This window comes from Camelus bactrianus, chromosome 10, assembly GCF_048773025.1.
Source record: "Camelus bactrianus isolate YW-2024 breed Bactrian camel chromosome 10, ASM4877302v1, whole genome shotgun sequence".
Lineage (NCBI taxonomy): Eukaryota > Metazoa > Chordata > Mammalia > Artiodactyla > Camelidae > Camelus > Camelus bactrianus.
Window position 1 is genome coordinate 23,890,581 of NC_133548.1, and position 23,934 is coordinate 23,914,514.

Here is a 23,934-nt window from a genome sequence, read left to right on the forward strand (position 1 = left end):
TCACCGAGGTTGGGCTTACCGCTTTGATTACAAAGTGTTAATATTTAATGATGACCTTGTTGAAAGGCAACTGGAACATGGTCTGTTACTGTAATACAGCTACCACCCAGACACTCATTAGTTCTCATCAGAGTGATTTCCAAGTCCTCCCAGCTGGCCCTCCACTTCCAGCCCCTCCTCCAGCAACAACATCCTATACGTTCCCGCTGAAAGACGCTTCCTAAGGTCCCATGCAGGTTATATTACTGACCTACTCAAAAAGCCTTGAACAGTTCCTCACTGGTCATCAAAGGGCTAAACCCATACTACAGTCCTTCCCTGATGTGTGGCCCCTAACACGCTCCGGGGTATCAAAACTCTCAGCGAAATGACCTAAGGAGTTGTGTGGAAAACTAGGCTAGGAACTGATAATTTCCCTGAACCAACTAGAGCTCCTTCAAGCAATCTCAACAGAATGCCTCATACATTCATTTTCTCTTATGGTCGAGAATGGGTCTTTGCTTTGGGGTCCTTCTCCCCGGGGCCAGGCCTCCACCCAACACTTCAGTGCTCAACTAATTCTATTAGACTTGGTGTTGCTCAACGCCTCCAGGTCACACTGTGGTCCCAGAGACCCACACTTACCTGGATTCTTGTGAGAAGACTTTGGGTGACCTTTCGTCCCTCAACCTGTATCTTTAATACCAGGGTTTTGCAGCCTTGGCTCTGCCCATGACAATTTTGTGCCTTTTTGCAGTTCAGCTCCCTCCTAACCCCAGGCTCAACGTCACATGGTCTTGGCTTCCTCTGCTCCCTGGTTTCAATGCAAGAGCTTCTGCTTATCCTCTGTAATCTGCTTGACCTCCCTTTTCTATTCCTAACCCCCAGTTTCTTCTTTTCTATTTATCACCAACAGGAGTGATTCTACTTGATATATATGAAGAAAACTTTTCCTAGAAAAGACAATTGTACAAACTTCTCCTCAAGCATTAAGGTCCCCTCTGACATACACTCAATGTACCGCATCTTGGTTCCTCTAATTCAGGAAAGAGTGACTGTTTACAGTTTAAATATACCCAACACGGTCCACCTTTGTGTCTACACCCATGTCCCTCTCCTGCTCCATTTCACCACTGTTGAAAATAGAAATCCTATCCATTCTTCAAAAAGCCATCTCAAATGCTACCTTTCTCAAAATTTTGTCATCATCCTCCTATCAGACAAGACTTCTCCTTCTGAGTCACCACAGCATTCCGCCTTACATGAGAGTTATCTTGTGTTTTTATATCTGTTATTAGCAGCCAGAAGAATCTACCAGTAGACAGGTATTCAATTTATAGTAGTTAAATTGAACTAAAGACTAATTAAAACTTATTTTCTATAAGCAGTTCAGATGTTTCCAATGACAAAGCAAAAAAGTTATTTAAAAAACAAGGGATCTTAGGTTGGCTCCATGGAGAGTGACACGTGAACTGGAATCAGACGCTTACATAAGAAACAGCCGTCAGTCCCTGTGGTCTGATCCAGGGTATAAACTTTAACCTTTGTTCCATGGTCATAGTCCAAGAACACAAAAGATGGATTTATTCAATAATTATTAAGCCAGTTGTTTTCCTATTAATTTCTGATCCAAAGAAGAATTTTTCACTCTTTGTACTCTTGAAAGAGCACATTGGAGAGTGATGGAAGAATATCGTATGCCTAAGAACATTACCAAGACAGTTAAATTAAGCCACTGCCTTTAATCAATGGAAACATAAACTGAGTTTGTAAAAATCATCTCTGGGTCTCTTTTTGCACGTGGAAAAATTCAAGCATCACCATGGAAGAGGCAATGAAAAAACCTATGCTGACCAAGTGCTATAATCAATTAATGATAGTCCCTCTTGTTGACTGCAGACTGAAAAAGCATACTTGACCTGAAAAATACCTACAGCATTTCTAACATAACCTCTTCTAAATTAAGAGACTAAAGATCAAAGTCTTAACATATTGAAGGATGTAGTATGAAATTTGTTTTATGCTTTAATGCTCATTTAAGAATGTTTCAGTTAGTTCCACAGAAACTAAGGACCTAGATGAAATTTTAAGTGATGTCCTCATTAATTCTTTATATAAAAGATCTGCCAAATTATACTTGGGGTGTGTGTGTGTGTGTGTGTGTGTGTGTGTGTGTGTGTGCGCGCGCATGTGCCTCAGAACATCTCAATCCACCAGGTTTACCTGAAGCATTTTGTCAGGGCTAGGCTCAATGCCGGGTGGCATGTTGCTTGGGTCGAAGGCCAACTGTTCAACTTCAGCAAAGTAATTAACTGGATTCCGGTTTAAGACCAGTTTACCAACTGGGATAAGAGGATAGTCCCCGTGAGGCCAAACCTAAAAATAATATGTTCACAATTATCAGACTGTCAACAGAAGGAAATTAAAGTACCCATAAAAATATCAGCTTTCAAATACAATGAAGCCAATGATAATAAGTGAAAATAATATTTTTTAATCCAATAAAATAAAAAAGTAAGGTGAGCACATTGGTTGAATCTTTCACAACAGTAAGCAGTAAATATTGATACTCTCCCTGGACAAAAGCACATCTCCTTATCAAAATTTGCTTCCTGCTAATAACAATATACCAGGGCAACCAGATGAACTCAACGAACTCATCAAACAGGAACTGGAAGGAAGACCTCACTAACAGGCTAGAAAACTCTGAAGTGGTACGACTGTGTCTTGCACTTGACTTTCTTATCCTTATGAATGCCTGACTGCAAATTTTTTTTAAATTAGGCATGAAGACACTTTAAAAAGAAAACAATTTAGTTGTTAACTGACTCACCTTGGTAAGATCAAATGGATTAAATGGAAAGTTTTCTGCTTCATTAAATGTCATGACCTGGATGTAAAAGGTCCAGGAGGGATAGTTGCCTGTGGCAATGGCATTAAAAAGATCCCGGATGCCGTAGTCGGGATCTTCCTGGGCAAGTCTTGCTGCTTCTTCAACAGGAAGGTTTTTGATGCCCTGGTTAGTCTACAGAATGAAAGAAAGAAGCTCAAACTGAAACTTATGATCAAAATTATTAACCTTGAATCAGTAATTCATTGAAGCATTATGAGTAACACTACCCAAAGACTGGATTTTCCTCGTAACATGAATTCCACGGTTCAAATCTGATGCAAGTAAGAATCTGTCAACAAGAAATTCTGCTTGATTATTCTGATTCTTTTCATTGTCCAGGGAATCTACCCACACATTTTATATTTAAAATTAGCCCTATCCTTCCCTTTCAGTATTCTATATTATTTGAATTTTTAATTGTTGACATACAGTTTTTTCTCAATTTTTCACTCATATAAAGAATGCTGCACTACTGTCTTCAGACAAGCCGAAACATTTTGCTATAAAATATACATATATAATATAAAATTCACCATTTTAACCATTTTAGTCTCCAATTCCATGAATTTCTTTGAGTGTCTGTCTCAAAATGGAGTTGCTGGGTCATATGCTAATTCTATGTTTAATTTCTTGAGGAATTTCAAAACTGTTTTCCAGAGTGACTATTATTTGAATTTTTATACTCATGCTATACTTTTCAAATCAGAAAAAAAATCAAAATATATTTTTAAAATAAGCAAAAAACTAATAAAATTAAAGGATTTCCCCTGTTTTTTGCATGAAGTAATTTTTTTTATTACCTGTTTTATAATAGCTCAAATCAATTACTGAGGTTGTGCTCAACTAGCATCCCTCCACCTCAACTTTCTTCCTTTTTCTTTTTTAAAGAAATCATAGAATCACAGTTCATAGAGCTGGAAAGAACTTCAGTGCAGCTGCTCTGAACCAGTCCTCCAACTATGAGGAGCCAATATTAGTTTTCTGAGTTTCTGAACAAGCCTTTAAGACCCAGAGAAGTTGTCACTTTCACAAGTGCTCCTGTTGTCATCCCATCCTGCAGGTCAATAGACTTCCCACCTGCACCTTATTCTAAAAGACCTCTCAACAGGCCAAGCACATGGAAAGATTTCCTTGGAAAAAGTCAACCCTGGAAGGCTGGCCTACGTCTACCACAGAACAGCTCTCTCTAGCCACTGCAGGAGTTAAACCCTTTTTATTATTAGATCTTCAGGATTAAAAAACGGAGGTCACCAACTGCAGATCACCCAGTTAATACCTTAAATTGTGCAATAATATTGCAATACCTTTCTGACTTTAATTGAATCCCTTAGGCTTAGAAAAGAATAATCTTAGGCCAGAATAATCCAAATCGATGAATCGATGTAGATTTCATGCTACCTCAGGGCCCTCTGCTGAACAGACCCATAAGCAATCTGATCTTTCCAGGACCATAGACTGCTGAGACAATTATCCCACGTCTACAGAGACAGAACTGGAGCTCAGGGAACTTTTAATAATATACCAAGTCACAGTTATCCAGAAGAGGGAAGATCTGAGTTCAGATTGTTCTGTCTGCAAAGCCACCAACCATGCCAGCTGTCCCAGATACAATCATTTAGTCCTGCTCTAAGTGACACTACACTGCTTCCTTTTGGCAATTACAAGCCAATGGGTCAACTGTTTCCTACAACTGTTCCTTGACAAAGAACGTAAGTATAAAGTCATAAATATAAAGAGGGTGACAGTTTTCCTGTTTGAAATACCCATGTAAATTGTTCAGATAAAGATTAAGACAGGACAGAAGAAAACAGGTTTGGGGATTTCATTAACAGGAAAACTATACTTGTCATCAGTCCATTTCTGTCTCTGCTTATTTTAGCAGCAGTATTTGGAAACAAGTTCTTAGGCAACCAGGGGGTTTTTAACAAACTTCTAGAGTTCTCTGGCAATATTACTTATTCTAACTAATGCCAAGATCATACTAAGAGAGAACTCTTTAAAACACCTCATTTGGGAGGAGGGTATAGCTCAGTGGTAGAGTGTGCGCTTAACATGCACGAGGTCCTAGGTTCAATCCCTAGTACCTCCATGAAAAAAAAGTGAATTAAAATAAACAAATAAACCCAATTACCTCTCTCACAAATAAATGAAATTTCTAAAGAGCCTTGGAGGAAAAACACCTCAGTTAATTAAAAGGTTCACAAAAGCTTCCCCAAAGGTAACTGATCTACTCTGATGTGATTGTATGAAAGCAAATGGAAAAGCCAGAATTTTTGTTTTCTGACATTTGTAACTGATTTTGCATTTGCCTTGTTCATAATATACCCTCAATAAATGCTAAATAAATGGAGGGATGAATTAGAAAGTTAGGAGAAATGTTTTTGGAAAGATAGCATCAGATGCTGAAAATGAGAGTGAGGTTGGTATTACAGACAGGAGTGCCTGATTCTGCCTTGGTCCCCTCCTGGATCCCAAAAGTATCTGTGCTCAGAGCAGTGACTCCAGGCTTGGGAAGGCACAGCAAGACCATCCTTACTGTTTGCTAACACTTGACTCTAAAGTCCAACAAAGAACCCTAGGCTAAACCAGGTAGGAATCTCCTTTGCCTAGCTTGGAGGCCTGTATTATCTCATGTTTGAGCCCAGACCAAATCTTAGATCTTCCTTCTCCAGGGAGAAGGAAAAAAAAACATCAATGTGCCCCTGCTAGCACCAGAAACACTAAACCAGAGAGCCAGCACAAAATGAACATTTTTTCCAAATATGTATGGCAGAGCTCCCAGGATCCAAAAGAAGAAAGCTTGACTAGTGACAGTAGCTTTGTGCTCTTATTCTCCTGCCACATGAAAAACGACCACACATAGTTCTAACTGGGCAGCGTGAGTCTATTCACTTGGGCAGTGGCCAACAAAACAGTCATGGTCCTTATCAACTAGATCAATACTTATCCCTGAGGTCAGCGAAAGGTGGGAGGCCTTGATGGCTGCCCAGTCCTCAGGAAAGTTAAGGAGACATGGGTGGTGGGAGCCCTCCACCCCCTGCCCAGAGGCAACGCATACCTTGTAATGAAATTTGCAATAAACTGCCTCTCCATTCGCATTAACCAGCTTGAAAGTATGCGATCCGTATCCGTTCATGTGTCTGTGACCGTCTGGAATCCCTCGGTCACTGAACAGGAAGGAAACCTGAGGAACAGAAAAATAAAGCCTAGAAATTTTCAGTTTAAATCAAAACATCTTCTATCTTTAAGACAGTCCTAAGCTTCCAGGAAAATCACAGAACGTACTAGCCAAGTGCCCATAGGAAGGGTTACCATTTATAAAAATTAACAAACAGAACAATTTTAAAGCAGAATGATATACCAATCACTAACCTCATGGCTCAAAATTCTATAAAGAAAAGCTAAAACAAACTAGCCTAACTTGTTATTCAAATTTTAATTTAATAGAAAATTTGTTTGGTACTACTTTCTCCTCATTTCCCTAATACAAAGAGCTTTACTTCCTACTAGAGACTTTAATCCTTAATATTGCTTAATTTCAATTGGTGATGGTTCTAGCATCACATAAGGTCTATGAATGGGGGAAGATTTAAAAAATCAGTCATTATAAAACTCTTCAAGGATCAAGAAATCTGAGAAAGCCTCCCCCTCAAGAGTCAAAAAAACAATATAATAAAATAGCCAAAACTGGAGAAAAACTTAGGAGGCATAATTAACAGTTCCATATCCGGTGATACAACGCAGGGAAAAAAGAAGTGTTCCCACCTGATGCAGAGACTCAGGGCGCAGGCTCCAGAAGTCCCAGACCATATCTGGATCCTTTAGATGCGTTTGAGGGTTTCTCTTTTGGCTGTGGATAAAGGATGGAAACTAAATGGAAAAAGAGAGGAAAAAAAACAAAAATTGAGTTTACAGGAATTATAATGTCTTATATTACACATTGCCTATTACTAGGTTTATGGATTATAATTCTGAACAATATAACCCTAGAATTTTAAACTGCAAAATCCTAAAATGAAATTTACCCGCTACATGTTTCTAGGGCAAATTGCCTGTTTTTATTCATCTTCCATGCTCTATAAGGAAGACTGGATTACTCCCATTAAGTCGGTGAATCCTAAAATGCCAAATCTAAGACCAAGATAACTGTTGTTACTTGATCTTGTAAAAAGATATTAAATATAGAAAAATGTGTTTAAAAAGGCAATCTCCTCCCCCCACCAAAAAGAAAAGAAAAAAAGGCAATCCAGCCAACCAAATTCTCATCTTTCCACCTTTCCCAGGGCTTTTCCTCAAATACCAATCTATACATAGTATTTGAAATCAGTTTAAATCAACAAGTATCTGTAGAGTACAAAATACTTCATCACCTACCAACATGGCATCCCTGATGAAGAAAATGGGGGTGTTATTTCCAGTAAGATCCCAGTTACCATCCTCCGTGTAAAATTTCACTGCAAAGCCACGAGGGTCACGAACGGTGTCAGGTGAGCCTGATTCTCCAGCTAGAAGATTTAAACAGGAAGAATGAAGCCTACGCCAGAGTACTCTGCATCCAAGAAGCCTAAAGTCATAAAGAAACATTGGGATCTAGTCTTTCCAATTCATTTTCTAGAAGTAAATTAGGTAGTTAAGCACCTGGGCTATTATTTCAACCACCACCAGCTAATTCTAAGCCTAAAAAGTGACAGAAAAAAAAAAAAAGGAATTAATGGAGAGTAACTAGAGAATATATAAACAGCTGAAAAGATTATCCATTTAACATAATAAGATAGCTTTGTTCAAACAGGTAATTCAAATTTAAATTAAAATAGGGGAAGAGAATAATTATGAAGATTGAGGTAGTGAATAATGAACAGACGAGCTGTCAAAATTATGAGGTTAATATTAAGAAAATAAGTCAAAACATAAGTTCTTATTCTTAATTTCACTTATTTTTCCATTCCACAGTATTTTTTTTTATTGAAGTATGGTTTATTTATAATATTGTATTAGTTTCAGGTGTATACAAAGTGATTCAGTTATACATATACATATATATATACATTTTCTTTTTCAGATTCTTTTCCATTATAGGTTATTACAAGATATTGAATATAGCCCCCTGTGCTATACAGTAGGTCCTTGTTGTTTATCTGTTTTATATATAGTGATGTGTATACGTTAATCTCAGAATCCTAATTTAGCCTTCCCCAACCTTTCCTCTTTGGTAACCATAGTTTCCACAGTATTTTTTACATGCACAAATACAGACTCACGCAGAAACAGAATTCATCAGGCACTGTGGTGTGTTGAGATCTAATCTGACAGATGTAATTCTTACTAGCTCTGTAACATGAGGAAAAAAACACTAACTCTCTCTGAAATAGAAAGAATCCCACCTTGCAAAGTAGATCTGTGGATCAGAATTAATGTCAGTAAGGCACCAACCATGGACGGCACAGAGTTAACCTCAATAAAGGGCAGCTGTTACCGTGGCTATTGAGTAAGATGCCCACTCCATGCTTCCGCCAGAGGGAACAACTTGTAGGAAAAATTCTTTCCAAATGTCACAGAATTGCAGAGGCAACCTCTGCATAAGTGTGATTTCCTAAGACTTCAACAAACAGAACTGTAAGTAACTTCCTACATGTCTTAAAATATTTTTTTCTACTGTAACTCCTTGCTACTATTTGGAGAAGTGCTTGTTTCCTATTGTCTAATAATTTTTCTTAAATTCTAAGTGCCCCAGATAAGATACAGGGTTGAGTTAAGCAACACCAGTAATGCAAGCAGACTGACTTACCAACAGTGGAGAAGCGAACGGCAATGGGCGTCCTCTTTCCAATGTGCTCAAACACCTTCGCCTTCGAGTATCTAGTAATGTCATGTGTGACCTCAAAGTAGCCAAAAGCCCCTAATGTGAAAGACACAGAAATCCTCATTACAAGACCGTCACTCAGGCCGTCAGGCCCTCAATAGGCAACTGAGTGATGAGAGAAAACTGTGGTCTAGCACTAGCCTCCTGGGAGCTTCCAATGTGATGGGAGACAGGGGGACATCCAAACACAAAATGATGAGAGCAAAATGCAAAGACCTACGATCATTCAGCGCTAAGCTGAGCGCTACACAGCTGGAGCCAAGAGGAGAAGATGAATGGGGCCGGAAGGAGCTAGTCAATGCTGCCCCAGTGACACGGGGGCTGAGAAGAACTTGAAGGACCTACAAGACAAAGAACGGGGAGGAGAGAAGGAAAAAACACAGAGAAAGAAAGATTAAACACTGAGGAAGGACAACACAGAGCCAGACAACATACTTAACAGCATATCAAAGTCACGATGGAAAAGCCACGGGAAAAAAGCTGGAGAAGATGGAAGAAGAGGAAATGAAGACATTAAGAAGTTCTAACTGGGAGTGCAAGTAAGCAGGTTAGACAAAAACTTTTTCTTCCTTTCTATCAAGCTTTCTTTTTCCTTCTGAGTTTTCAGCTTTCTTTAAACACCACCCCAGTCTTTTATTTCTGTAATAAAAACAAGTTAAAGTTTTACAGTTTGGGACAAAAAGGAAAAATCGCCACAAACTCACCACACTAACACGACCATCCTAGATTTTGCCAAGTTCATTCCAGTATTTATCCAGTTACGTACGCCATCTAAATCTATTACAATTACAGCATGTCTGTGTCTGTATTTCCATATTTTTACTTTTTCACTAAACTACATTTATAAAATAATATAAATGGAAGATTACTTCTACTTTTAATAAAGCAAAGTATTTTACATATAAGGTCCAATCTGGGGAAATAATCATCATTTAATTACTGATTCCTCTACTGATGGACATTTTTTTTCCTCTCTCCTAGGAATGGAGACTTGGCACTTCTATTAAAGGAGAAAGGAGCTCCGAGCCACTGAGAAATAATTTTTAACCCAGGTGCTATGAAACAGTCCTTTCACAGCAACTGACAACAGTTCTCACCTGCTCCTTTAGCGTGCACAACTCTCTCAGGAATTCTCTCCCGGTCGAAGTGAGCCATTTCATCAGTGAAAACCACATCCTGAACCAGGAGGGGCCCGCGGGGCCCTGCTGTCATAACATTGAGTTTGTCTCCTACTGGATTGCCGCCCCCGGTGGTCAAGACATCAGGTTTCTGAGTGAACACGAGAGGAAAAGTGTGAGAGAGTCAGTACAATCACACCCTTCATTTACATGGCCATCTTTTTGCATTTTTTAAATCTTCTGTCCAAACTCTTTTTTCAATTTCCTGTGTCCAAAGTACTGAAATACTACAAAATATCCCACTGCCTGAAATTCATAGTCAGGTCTCAGAAATGCTAAGAAATGCTAAGAAATCTGCTCTAGGCTGTCCCTAGAGCAGGAAGATGGCTAAATAACCTGCCAATTTGCTCCCCTCCTGCTCTGGGGACAGCCCTTGGGCTCCAGATAGGGATCACCTGAAAAAAGACCACATGTGCTTAATACGAATGTCCAGACTCACAGTGAGAAGGTGGTCTCCAGAGAATCTGCCTGCTCATGCTTTACTCAGAACTCACAGATGCTGTATGACTGCTCTAGATGTTAAGGCGGGTCACTCCATACAGTGCATGCATTTCTCTCAAGCAGTGTACACCAGCTATTTGCAACGTCTTTTCAATTCCACCATCCCCTCTCCCCAAAAAGTCAATAAAGTGGCTTTTACTGTCACTGAAAATAAATGGGAACTGGTAAGATGGATGCTAGTATTAATTTTCTAAAGATGTCAGGTGTCTCTGAGATGGGATAGGTTGTTTGATGGTAATAATTAGTTTTAATCCACCCAGTTCTCCCATTTCCATTATATTGGAAGCCTCTCAGGGGGAAGGTGTAGCTCAGTGGTAGAGCACCTGCTTAGCACGTCTGAGGTCCTAGGTTCAATCCTCAGTACCATCTTTAAAAATAAATAACCTAATTACTTTCTGCCCCTCCCTCACAGAAAAACATTTAAAAACCCCACAAAACAGCCTCTCAGCTGTCCCTTATCTAGGGTAGGAGCAGCGTCTCTAAGCCCCTGATTCTGGGCAGCTCCCACTTCATCTTGTTCTGTGGTCACACTCTGCTTTTGACCACAACCAACTGCCTCTCCAAAGTCCTCCCCTGCTCACTGGGAAATCAGAGGAGCTATGTGGGTGAGGCAGAGCTAAGCCATCTCCATCCTGGGAGAACAACACAGAAAGGTCTACTGGTGCACGTCAGCGGTACCAACTTCACGTACCCAGAAAAGTGTTACAATCAGGATTTCCCCAAACCTGGAACAGAGGATGTAACTTTTACTCTCCATGCACATCTGTTCTGAATATTAAAATAAACACAATAGCTGCCTCTTCTTCTCTAGAGAGGATATGGCGGGGGAGTGGGGGAGTACTTTAAAAACTATAAAAGTACCATGAGCTCTTTGGGAAAATGCACCAAATAAAAGAGATCTTGGAATTTTCAAAATTAATAAACAAGAAGCTTTCACACACACCAGAGTTCTATCCACATCAGAGTGAGGAAAGGCCAACATGGCACCGTGGAGAAGCCATGAGTGCTGGCACTGCAGAGCCTCTCTCCAACCCCCATCTCTGTCACTTACCAGATGTGTGGCTACCAGCAAGCTACTTCCTATTTCTGAATCAGTTTTTCATTTGCAAAATGGACAAAAAAGAACTACCTCCCATAGTTAATACATGGATTAAAATAACTAAACGTGTGGAAAATGCGGCCACACATTAGGCACACATATGCTACTGTGGCCAGAGAACAGGTTCTTGCCTCCCACAGAAAAGAACTCAAGAATGAAGCATAGTAAAGTGAAAGCAAGTTTATTTAGAGATACACATTCCACAGACAGTGGTCCATCTCACTCGGAAGGGAGAGCAGCTTAGGAGATACACACTCTATAAGCAGAATGTGGGCCGTCTCAAAAGGTGAGAGGGAGAGAGACCGAGAGGTGTGGGATGTTTAGTTTAAAGTAAAAGTAGACACACACTCCATAGACAGAGTGTGGGCTGACTCAGAAGGCAAGAGAGTGATCACGAGGCACAGGGTCGTTAGTTTTCATGGGCTCGGTAATTTCATACAGTAATGAGTAGGAGGATTATTCCAACTATTTGGGTGAAGGAGCAGTGATTTCCAGGAATTGGGCCCCTGCCCACTTTTTGACCTTTCATGGTCAGTCTAGGCACTGTCACGGCACCTGTGGGTGCGCCATGAGGTTCAAGGTCTACTGGAAGCCGAGTCTTCCGCCATCTTGGTTCTAACTAGTTTGTCCTGTTCTCAATTGCTGTGTCTTTCCTTCAGTGGGTATGCCCTGCCCCCTTCCCTCCTGTCTCACTACCACTTTTACTAGCCATGAGAAAGCGACCTGACAGCAGAAGCAAAGCATTTTAGGTTTTATTTTCCTAGAAGCCACGACAAATGTGTAGGCATTCATTCAGTCTCTCTCACCAGATCTCACCAATCCAGTAACAAACCCTTCCAAACTGCACAAAAGTTTAAGGGTCTAGTTAGGAGCTCCCACCCAATCATACCACTCTCTTTTGAAGTTCCACATGTGATACATGTGACACTGTATACATTTTTTCATCTAAACCAGAAAATCAATAAGAAAAGAAAAGATTTAGTTTAAACCTAAAATCTTTATTTTTCAACCCTGGTTGTCACTGGAATCACCTGGGAGCTTTTCAAAGCATAAGGCTGCCTGGTCATCACCCTAGAAATTACTGATGTAATTAGTCCAGGTGAAGCCTGGGCATCGTTGGGATTTTTTTGAGCTCTCCAGATGACTCCTAAGTGAGGCCAGGATTAAGAACCACTGACCTAAAGCTTTTGGATGATCCACAATTAAAATCATAAAAAGTATGAGCAAACTAAATCTGTCTACCCTTTATATGCTCTTTTCATCCTATCAACAAGGCACTAAAGGAAAAATTGAAAAAAAAAAAAAAAAAAGGAGAGGGAAGAACATCCCATAAAGGAGAAGAGTATGAGAGAAGCACCAAGCTCAGGAAAAGGAAAGGTAAACAGGTCAGTGTGTCATTTACATCCCCGCATCCCGAATGCAGGAAGGAGCTGCGCTGAGAAATGAGAACACATCGCATGTCCCCTCCTCAAGACTAGGTCAGCATGACCAAGTCAAGAATGAAAACCATGCCCAAAGGAGGCAGATGCAGAGTAAGCTGGATGAGTGAATGAATGAGTGACGAACTAAAGAGTGAGATGGTCTCGCCTGATGACACTGAATCATGGAAACTTAGCGTGGCCAGGCTGCAATGTTGCCACCAGTGGGCCTCCCCTGACCCATCACAGGAATCTCCTCCATAATACCCATCCCATCAAGAAATGAAACCTAGGTTTGTAAGTTACAAATACAGCATTAAGCATTTCTTCTAATTCCCTGGTCTAATAGACCAATTGCCTTCATTTTTAATACCTTTCCTCACACAAGCTGATGGATATGCAATTTGCCTTTAAAACAAGTGTGATAGGAAAAGCTTCAACACAGTCAGCAAGACAGAAGGGAGGCCAGTGGGCAAAGACTAGGGAGAAAAAGAACCCCGACTTGCGGGGATGATTAGGGCAACATCAGATAAGAGAAACTGACCTGAAGCAAAAAGAAGAGTATTTACTAGAAGATGAGAAGGATGCAGTATATTCGCTGAGATGGAGCGAATTAATGCAATGAAGCTTTACCAAATAAAATGAGGGTGGGGCTGGGAAAAAACATGGAAAGCACATTTTTAAAAATCATTTCTGTAAAAAGCCAGTTGTGGGCAGTGAACATTGTGATCAACCCTAGGGAAGAGACCATTTATTTTCATTTTTGAAGTAGGAAGCAGTGAAAACCAGCCCTCCAGCGCTGAAAGCAATGACAGAAATATCCAGGAATGGCAAAACTCGGAAGATGATACCTATTTAGATGAGTACAGTCTGATGAAGCCACTCTCTGCACAAGCTGAGAAGGGCAGGGGTGACAGGAGGGAAAGAGAGGAGGGAAGAAGAGGAAAAAAATGAAAAATGCACAAACAGCAGAGGCAGCAACCACCTGGCAACAGTGAAAGACTAACAGGAGCTGGGAGAGAAGGGGCTGGAGGGAGAAATTAAGTCAGAGCTTGTCTGCAGGTCGAGGGTATAAAAAGCAGCCATAGCACCCCTGGGTCACGTTAGAAGTTCAGCAGTCCCAAGGTGGACCCCTCTGCAGGCTGGACGGTAGGGCCCAGGGCGGGAGGTGGGGCATTTAGAACAAGGACCCCTCAGGTGCACTCATTTCAACACTCACTCATTCACCAGGCATGGTCCCTGTCCTCCCTGTCCCCATGGACCATGGAGCCTAGCAAGAAGCATCCCTCTGTCTTGCACACACCACGGTCTAAGTCTGCCGTCTTGGAGGAGAGTGGAAACAGTGGACTCCTGAAGATAATGAATGCCAGTAAAACCACAATACAGCCACACCCTGCAGCCTGCACCCCTGTTTTTCACAAGCATCAGACAAGCTCTGGGCTTTCTCTAGAGGTATGATGGAGGGTGGCTATGCGGGTCCAAAGCTAATCAGAAAGGACAAAGACAGAATCAGTGTGGTTGAAAGAACTGTACATAGCTTCTCATTTACCTCTGAAAATGCCATTTCTCAAATACTTGCCACATGCAAGATCTTTTCCCGACTACCTTCTCTCTAGCCTCCCAATAACTCAGTGAGATAAATGCTCTGATTCCCATTTAACAAGTGATGCCACATGCTCAGACAATTTAACTTTATGCAGATTTCAGCGTGGTGGCACAAGTTTACCTGCCACATGTAACAAGTGTAGAAGGGCAAAGGTATGTCTTACAACTTCTGATTATAGGCTTGTCATTTTGTTTTTTTTTTAACTCAGTGTAAGATCACTTTAGAACACGAATTTTTTTTAGACAGAATAGTTTTTCTGTTGCCGGACAATTCTAAGAGCTCCGTCTCTGGAAAAGCAGCACTTGTACCTGTTAATGTGCTTACATGTTTCTGGCTGCTGATTATTCATGACCTTCTCACGTGCTTCTCCCAAACTGCTCCTCCGGCCCGCACCCTACACCACGAGGAGAAAGAGAGCCGGGAGCCAGGTCAAGGGCATCTTCTTGGGCCCAACAGAACAAAGTATTATAACTGCCTGTTTACAGCACGGTTTTTCCTCTCTACACAGTAGCCTCCTTTGCATCCATAGGCCTGACACCCACCACAGTGCTCAGTTACCAACAAGTGCACAACAGATGCTGTGGATTCAACGTGTGAGTGAATTAAACTATGGACCAATATGTAATGGTCTGTGCCACTCCGTGCGTCTCCCCTCCAAAAAATAAAAGGGAAATATTTGAATTTACAACTTCAAATTCTGATCAAACACCTTTCGACAAACTTATTATAAAACCTGTCACAGAAATTGGCAAAGAAGTAACCTGGCCTGGCTAAAAACTGGCACCATGATTAGAAAGAGGGACCCAAAGTTAAATTCCATTTTGGCTTTGCTGTTTGTATTTTTTGGCTCAAACTAAGTTACAGAAGAAATTTTCCTGGGAGGACTCAGGTTGGCTTTCTCTGGTGAAATACTTAATCAACACAGTTTCTCCACTAATTAGTGCCCTCTGCTCACAGAGTTTTCAAAAACTTATTAACCATCTTAGTCTTCCTTTTTTAAATTGAAAGAGTGGTAATACAAACCGTCCCTAACTTTCAGTCCTGGCGGGGTCATGACAACAGCGCTATACTCTGGGATCAATGCTGAGCACACCTGGTGTTCTAGCAAATCACTGCCTCACACACTTACTCAGCAAGGCTTCATCGAGTGCCCTCGATGCACACCCATACACAGACAATCAAAGACTGCCCTGGCCCTCAGATTTCTTGGAGGTGGAGAGATGACACTGGGGTACTCCAGGCCTCTGGTCCTGATCAAAGGAAGGGGAGAGTTAGGAAAGGGGCCCAGGCCACACAGGGCCCCCACAGCCTCCCCTTTAGAAGCCAGTGGCCACAAGCAGCACCCATTCCTCCCAAGGGGAGGCCTGATAATCTCCAGAGTTGTCTAAACACAAGGGTAAATAAATTCAACTCAGGGGTGCGGTCTCAGAAAGCCCTCTTGGCCAAAACTCCTAAGCCACATTCTCCAACCAAGCCTCTACCAGTAAGAAAGGTGAAACTTGAATCTCCTCTCATCCCATAGACTCCCTGCCTCTCTCTCAGCGTAGGTATGTGATGTGTGTGTGTGAGAAGCACTCCAGCCTCAAAATTAACAATAGTATCAGCTTGCTATGCAGGCATTGTTCTAAACTCTTTCCTCGGGTTATCACATTTAATCCACCTCTCTGAGGTAAGGACTATGATCATCTCCACTACACAGAAGAGGAAATTGAGGTGTGGAGAAGTTATTCAGCCTGCTCAAGGTCTCACCCACCAAGAATGAGGCACAATGAGAATCTGAACCCAAACAGACTGGCTCAAGGACCCAAATCTTAACCATATATTATCACCTCTCAAAACAGCGCAGCCAGCATATCCTGCACATGTTCTGTAGGCTGTGTAATTGACATGTATCAATTTACACACATGTTTTATTCAAGTGAATTCTCACAATAATACTGCCAGGTAAGAAGAATTATTATTCCGTTTTAAATACGAGAAACCAAAGGGAAGGGGGGTGAAGTAACCTGCCCAGTGGTGAAGCCTCATTTTGAACCCTGCTTGACTATAAAGCCTGACCCTTCGCTGATTCACTAAACCATTATAAACTTCGTTTACAACCGCCTTCGAGAAAAGAAAGATGGGCTTAAGAGACATAAAAACCAACACAATGTGTGACCCTTATTTGCATCTGGATTTGAACAAAATGTTAAAAAAAAAAAAAAAAAAAAGAGAGAGAGAGAGAGAGAGACAGTGTCAGGGGTCTCCAAGACCAGGTCCAGTTTCGGTGACTCCCTAAGACTCACGGCATCTAGCTATACTCAGGCCATAATTTATTACAGCATTTTGATACAAAGCAAAATCAGCAAAGACAAAAGGCACATGAAATCCAGGGGAAACCAGCACAAGATTCCAAGAGTCCTCTCCTGGTGGAGTCACACAGGACACGCTTAACTCCCCCAGCAAGTTGTGGCAATGCATGTGAAATCCTGTCTAGCTGGGAAGCTCATTAGGGACTCAGCGCCCAGGGTCTGTATTGGGTGCTGATCATGGAGGCACCTTCTGACTCCCAGAAGGAAAGCGTAAACCACACCGTTTGCACAAATGACTTAGGCACCGTGAGCCACTCTTATCAGTTAGGGTCCAGAGAACCCTCCAGAGATCCGAGGTCTGGACGCTAGCCAAGGGCCAACCTTGCAAGTGGGCCCTTCTAGGGACAGCAGACTCACTCCTGCATGCAAACTCTTTTCTGCACAGAGACAGTCTGGGAAAGCGAACATGCTGCCTGGATATTTGAGGATATTAAGTATTATTGTTCATCTTGTAGATGTGACAACGGTGTTATTAAAGAATTCTTGTCTTCTGGAGAATATTTACAGATAAAATGAAATAAGATCATTATTAAAGCTGAGAGACAAGGCACTTGGAAGTTGATCACACTATCCTCACTACTTCAGTTCTGGTTTGAAATTTTCCACAATATAAAGGTTTGGGGCTTTTTTTTTGAAGAATCAGAGAGAAATGCCTCATAAAAGAAGTAAGGGAGTTGTTGAAGCAAGGGAGAGAAACACAGGACTACATTAATAACACTAATACAAGAGTGGTAACTCTGACCAGGCTATGTATTAAAACCTTTTCATATATTAACACATTCAGTTAAGACAAAGAGCAGATGAATTCAGCACTGTACTTAAAATATACAATGGACCAGGTGATTAACACTGGCTCCTGCCCAGAGAGGGCTTATTGTGACTAGAAAAAGTGGAAAACCCCGACTTCTATATAGGCCATTTACTCCTCAATTCTGGATTCAGTTCTGATATGTTTTGTTTTCATCTCAAAACACTGTAAGCATCAGAGAGCGACCCACCTCAATACCACATCACACTAGATGGATTCTCAAGCACAAAATCAGTGAACTGACAACACTGGGAAATTTTTCTGATTTTCCTTAAAGACTGAAAACTATGCTTTCTGGGCCCCAAACGGCAAATTCATCACTGGAACGTACATCATCTTGTAAGCTGACTTCATCATGGTTAAGCCACCAAGTGCCCCAGGGTAAGTCAAGACCAGTGGGTCATTCTAAGCTCTGGAGGCGAGCATGAGTTTTCACTCTACTTTACTCATTGCCTAAGTTTTCCTATACCATCTGCCTAGGGAACTGTCACTCAATAAAATATTAAGTAATCTATAGTGGGAAAAGTGAAATCCGGTAAGTGTAAGAAAAAAATCAAACTGTGTTTGTCATCAAGAACACAAGTGGATCCTGTTGGTACTGAACAAAGTACACTGAGTGAACGCAACAGGACATCTCGGCTTATGGGACCCGGAAGTATTATGGCCTCAGGCTGACAACCATGCAGTAAGCCAGGAACAATAAGAAGCAACAGGCATGCAAAGAATTGCCTGTCCTTGGTGTCAAACTCCATCAGGGGAAGGGGAGCAAATGCCTGAAGAAAATCAAAAGAGTCCCAGGATCCCAGGGAAGGGAACGAGTGGGCAGTTTTAATTCCAGGGGAAACATAAAACAAAGGTTGCCTTTTACAAGGAAAATAAATGACAGGCTTCAAAATCACATGGCTGGACCTAAACACAGACTGACTGACAGCACCTCCTCCCTCACCCAAATGGGAAATGTTTGCTTTTCAAGTCCAAGGCTGTTTCATATTATTTTGTATGAGAGCAAACATGTCACAGTAGTTTCTTCTTGGTGAGTTGTCCAAATTTCTAGCAAGATATGATCAAAACACATTGCTACTGGTTTTCAATAATTAGCAAACACTTAGAATAATCCCACCAAGAATAAAACCTTGAAAATACACAGAATAGCTATTGCAAAAGAGGTTTTTCTCTGTCTTGAAAATGACTTTACTAAATAAGTCTGATAAGCACTGAGAATTGACCTAGTCCTTCGATTTTTTCAGAAAAGGGAATAAGAGAAGAGAAGGGCTCAAAAAATGAAGGGTAATTGATCTACAAATGTAAGAGTCCTTTACTCCCTGCAGTTGAAACTACAGTCGTCACAGTACTCAGAAAGAAAATAAAGAACAAAAATGAAAAAATAAACAAAAATAAACATTTGCTTGTTTTACATTTGCAATCAGACTCTCTTCTTACCTGGGAAAAGAAATATGGGGTGGTCCAGACATTGGCTAATAGACGTGAATGCTTAGAAATTTTGATTCAACTTTTCAAAGTGTCTGTCTCTCTCCTCCTGCCACCCTATGTCCCTGCAACTCCACTTCAAGATAGTTCCCACGAGAAATGAAAACACATGTACACAAGAAGCTACTCGGTCACCCCTTCCCCAGCCCGAATGCTGGCAGTGTTACATCAATGCAGTTATTATCAAGTTACCCCAAAACATACATAGACCCTCAAAGGCACTGTCTTATGACTCACTGATGGGAACGGACAGGCTAAGACCCAAGCTCTCCCCCAAGTAATAAGGGAACTGTTAAAAAAAAAAAAAAGGTAAGGTTTGAAATGCTCAAATTTTCCAGTTTCTAAGGGATCAGAGACTACTAATTACAGTTAAGTATCCCAAAGGAAGAACCAAGGGCATTCTAAGCAATAAACAACAAAGTTCCTGTCTAAGTTCCAAAGTGACTGGGAATATCTGCAAAACCACCTCCCTCCCCTCAATGTATTTTGAGAGAAAAAGAAATAGATTTTTAAGAAGATCCAAGGCATACCTATGAACATATCTGATTCACTGTTCACTTGTTAAAGCTTACAAAACTCCCAATTCGCTTGTCAGCAGCAAAATATGCCCACAAGGAGAGACGCCCAATAAATTGCTCTCACATTGGTTGACACTCTGGTTCCAAAGGAGGAGACACCCAGCTTGCCATGTGGCATCTGGCTCTTGAGGGAGGAGATTACAGGGTGCCCTCCGACCGAAGTTCCATAACTTCAAGTGCTCACAGTTCAGACAAAATAAAAACAAACTGGTGTTGGGGGTGGGGGGGAGGATACTGATACAAGGCTGCCCACTGCCCACTTACGCAAGAGGAGATTTAAACAATATATATCATCCTTTACTGTCATAATTCTCTAACAGAAAGAATATTTTAATGTCAGAAAGTAAAAAGGACATACTCTTTTGAAAGAGTTTACGCCTGTTTGCCCATCACAACACCACAAGAAAACAGCTAGAGATTTTCAGCACATGGAATGTATGTTTGAATACTGTAGTAGGGTTGGCTATCTACACACAAAGGTAGACTGCATTTCCTAGCCTCCCTCAAAGTTAGGTGTGGCCATGTGACAGAGTTCTAGCCTAAGGAATGTGAGATGTGACCTACACCACTTCCAGCCTGGCCTCTAAACCTCCTACCTACTCTCCTCCAAGCTCTTCACCTTCTGTGACTAGATAGTGATGCTGAAGGGGAAGCCTCGTTCAGCCTGCAGCCCTCAATAACTGTGAGCTACAGAGTACTCACTACCCCTTTGGCTAATCATGTAAGAGCAATACATTTCTAATGTGTTTATACCATTATACACTTTGGGATATATTATTACAGCATTTAACCCACACACGATTTTAAAATCATATTTAAAATATGGACTATGAATCAAAAATAATAAGATAAACAATCCAATGTTTTGAAGGACAAAAGATTTGAACAGATCTATCAAAGCAGCATATACCAGTGGTCAAATAAGCACATGAAAAGATGCTCAGCCTCACTGGTCATCAGAGCATTGCAAATACCACTTCCTACCCACCAGAATGGCTAAAATTAAAAGAATGACAATACCAAAAGATGGCAAGATGTGGAGCAAATGGAACTCTCAAACACTGTCAATGGAAATGTAAAATGGTACAACCATATTGGAAAAAGACTTAGCAGCTTCTCATAGAACACTCACTTACCTTATGACTCAGCAATTCTACTCGTAGGTATTTTTTAAGAGAAATAAAAGCATATATGCACAAAAGGACTTGTATAAGATCCCTTATAGAAACTTTATTCATTCTAGCCAAACACTGGAACGAGCCTAGGCGCCTGGCAACAGGATAAACACATGGTGGGATATTAACACAATGGAAAACAACTCAACAATAAAAAGAGCTACAGATATATGTGACAATGTGAAAGAACCCTGAGACATTTTTTTTCAATCTTAAAACATATTTGCTGAATGAAAGCAGCATTACGCAAAAAGTACAGGAATCAATGGATAAAAAAGTAAATCAACAGCGGCTGCCTGGGGCAAGACTGAAGAGGTTGCAGGAAATGCCTGGAAAACAGCATCAGGAATGCTCCAGGGTGATGAGGCTTCTATATCTCAATAAAGGAATGGGATTCACAAGTGTCTGTATTTAGTACACTTAGTATTTGTGTATTTCCCTGGATGTAAATTTTACCTTAAAAATACAAATAAACACTGAGTTCTGTTCATTTGCATGCTTAGTGTTTAGGGGTCAAGTCTATTGATGTCTACAACTTACTCTGAAATGCACCCCCAAAAAACAGGTTAATGGATGTATGAAGGGATAGTCAGCTGGAATAACATGTTATAAAAGATATATAGCAAAAAAAAAAAAAAGTGGTGGATAAATGGGTAGGCACTACACAATTCTTTCTACTTTTCTGGACGTTTGAAAATTCTCAAAATAAAGCACTGAAAACTTAAAAAGACTATGTGACATATGCAAAATTCCTTTGGGGGTGGTCACCTCAAAGAAATAAACAATATTGACTCAGAGCAGCTGAAAGCAAGGAACAAGACATCAACGTGACCACCAATCAGGACAATGTAAACAGTACACTAAGATGCTCGGGCAGAGGAGGCAGCAGTAGCTCAACTAGGAGTCCCCAGATTACAGGTGTGCTCTGTGGGCCCGCTGTTTCTCACATGGGCAACCATCTAGGGTAAGCCACCAGCAAGGTCTTAATGATTTAACAATAGTTAATGATTCTCCCAAACAATGAAGAGGCAAGCTAGTTGCAGGGGAGTCCTTTAAAGATGAATAAATTTTGTTTTACGAAAAACTTGCTACATTGTCCATATTTTTCTCAATTCACTGAGTAGTCATGAAAACCTCAGTGTGAACCAGGATGTGGCAACCCCTGGGTATGGACAGTCCTGGCCCCAGGAAGCTGAGTTCTAATTCTGACTCTTCCACTCACTAGCTGCTTGTCTTTGATTAGTAAGATTACAAGTCTCTCTCGTTCACTTTGACTAAGAACTCATGAAAAACTAAATACCCTAGTGGCGTACGATACAGGACAGAATGAGAAAAGAGGTTTTCCAGGCCCTTAGAGGATGGCTGTCTTCTCACAAATAGAGAACTCTAAGACAATCCACAAGCACTTGGCATTCATACCCCAGTTCCTGAATACTAACCTGGTTTTGAGAAAGAGCACGAGGCAAGAAGAGGCAAGATAACTAAAGGACTAGAGGCATGACTCTAGTTAGTACTCTCTCTGCCACTAACCAGCTGCCATGGGAACTAGGCAAGGACTCTGGGCCAATTTGACAAAAGAAGACTCAGAACAGATGTGCCCTCATCTAAAGATGCCCTTTAAGACTCTGCACTCCTGGGTACAGGCCAGGAATGCCTGGCCCACCACCACTGGGCTGAAATCCTACTCATCTTTAAAGCTCTTGTTCAGATGTCACCTGCTTTGACAAGCCTGTCAGCCCAGTCCATCAGTCCCTTTACACTTTACAGATAAGCTATATTAGAGCCCTCACCACGCTGGAAGGTAATCATTTGTTTATCTGTCTTGTCTTTCGGACTAGACTTTGAGCTTCTCCATGGCCAATTCTGGCCTCATTGGAATTTGTACCCCTCATCCCAGCCAGTGCCTAGCACATGCAGGCACTCAAACCATACCTGTGGAATAAACGCATTAATTAATCTGAAATGTCGCTTCCAGCTCTAAAATGCTAGGCTTGATGTTTTTAAGTGCAAAAGAAATCATGGATGTAAAAATCGTTTTATTTAGTCGCTTAATGCTGTGTGTACGGTGCTAGGGACACTGAGATGATAAAACACGGTCCTTGCCCCCATGGCGTCCCGCAAATATGAAAGCTGGTAGTTACTGTTTGAGCGGGCAAAGCTAAAGCCTGTTTCCACTCCCCCTCCCACCCAACTTCCCTTCTTGCAGCTGCAGCTCTCTGCCTCGTTCCCCGTGAGCCTTCACTCGTGCTTCCAGCTGCGACCTCTGTCCCAGATGGCAAGAGTGCAAAATTATGATCCAACAACCCACGCCCTGCGGCTGACAACAAATCCTGCAGGTCTGGCTGCCCCCGGCCCCAGAACCCTCTCCCCTCCTCCCCGCGAATGTAACAGTCCAACCGGACCGAAAGGCAGCCCCACCCCGGTCCCCGATCGGTGGTACAGTCCCCCCCCCCGCCCCGCCCCGGAACCGCCGCTCTGGAGAAACAGGGGCCGTTACTCGCGGTCGCCCAGCTTTGTGCGAGGACCGTAGGGCCGGCTCGGAGAGCGCAGGGTGTACCTGCGCGGCCCGCTGCTCCTTCCAGCGCTTCATCTGGTCGCTGGCTGGATCCCGGCTGTCCGCCATGGTGTCTGACTGGAGTCGCAGAACGTCGCAGGCGGCCTGGGCTCGCGCGTCTCCAGCCGCGCGCCTGAAGTAGGCGACTTGGGGCTCTGCCGCTCAGCTCCGCCCCTCGTCCCGCCCCCTCAGCAGGGCCGCCTCCTGATTGGCCGCCCGAGCGCCAGGCGAGATAGGATTGGAAGCCAAGTAGGGGCGGGGTTGAGGAGCAGGGACTCCTGGAGGAGAAAGGAAGGGGAGGGAAAAAGAGGCGAGATCAAAACCCCTGGATCGGTGAGCCTAGGACTGGGCTCCTAGTACCGGGACTTGACTTCCCGCCTCGGCTTATCAGCATTCCTTCAGGGTGCCCTGGGACGGGGCGGTTGGTGGCCTGCCAGTTTTATTGG

The 23,934-nt window shown here is 42.0% G+C and overlaps 1 protein-coding gene and 1 non-coding gene across 2 annotated transcripts in view; one reads left to right on the forward strand and one right to left on the reverse strand.

Annotated features, from left to right (window-relative positions):
* CAT (catalase) overlaps positions 1-23,651 on the reverse strand; it is a 38,544-nt gene extending 14,893 nt beyond the window's left edge. The window contains exons 1-8 of the mRNA XM_074372181.1: positions 23,492-23,651; positions 9,830-10,001; positions 8,658-8,768; positions 7,247-7,377; positions 6,638-6,742; positions 5,931-6,056; positions 2,813-3,004; positions 2,203-2,355 (exon numbers count right to left, since the gene is read on the reverse strand). Of these exons, the coding sequence (XP_074228282.1) occupies positions 2,203-2,355; positions 2,813-3,004; positions 5,931-6,056; positions 6,638-6,742; positions 7,247-7,377; positions 8,658-8,768; positions 9,830-10,001; positions 23,492-23,557 (1,056 nt within the window). The 5' untranslated portion in view covers positions 23,558-23,651. The remainder of the gene's footprint in view (positions 1-2,202; positions 2,356-2,812; positions 3,005-5,930; positions 6,057-6,637; positions 6,743-7,246; positions 7,378-8,657; positions 8,769-9,829; positions 10,002-23,491) is intronic.
* On the forward strand, positions 4,889-4,961 carry TRNAV-AAC (transfer RNA valine (anticodon AAC)). Its single transcript has one exon. It is a non-coding gene; the product is annotated as a tRNA-Val (tRNA).
* Positions 23,652-23,934: the final 283 nt, after the last annotated feature.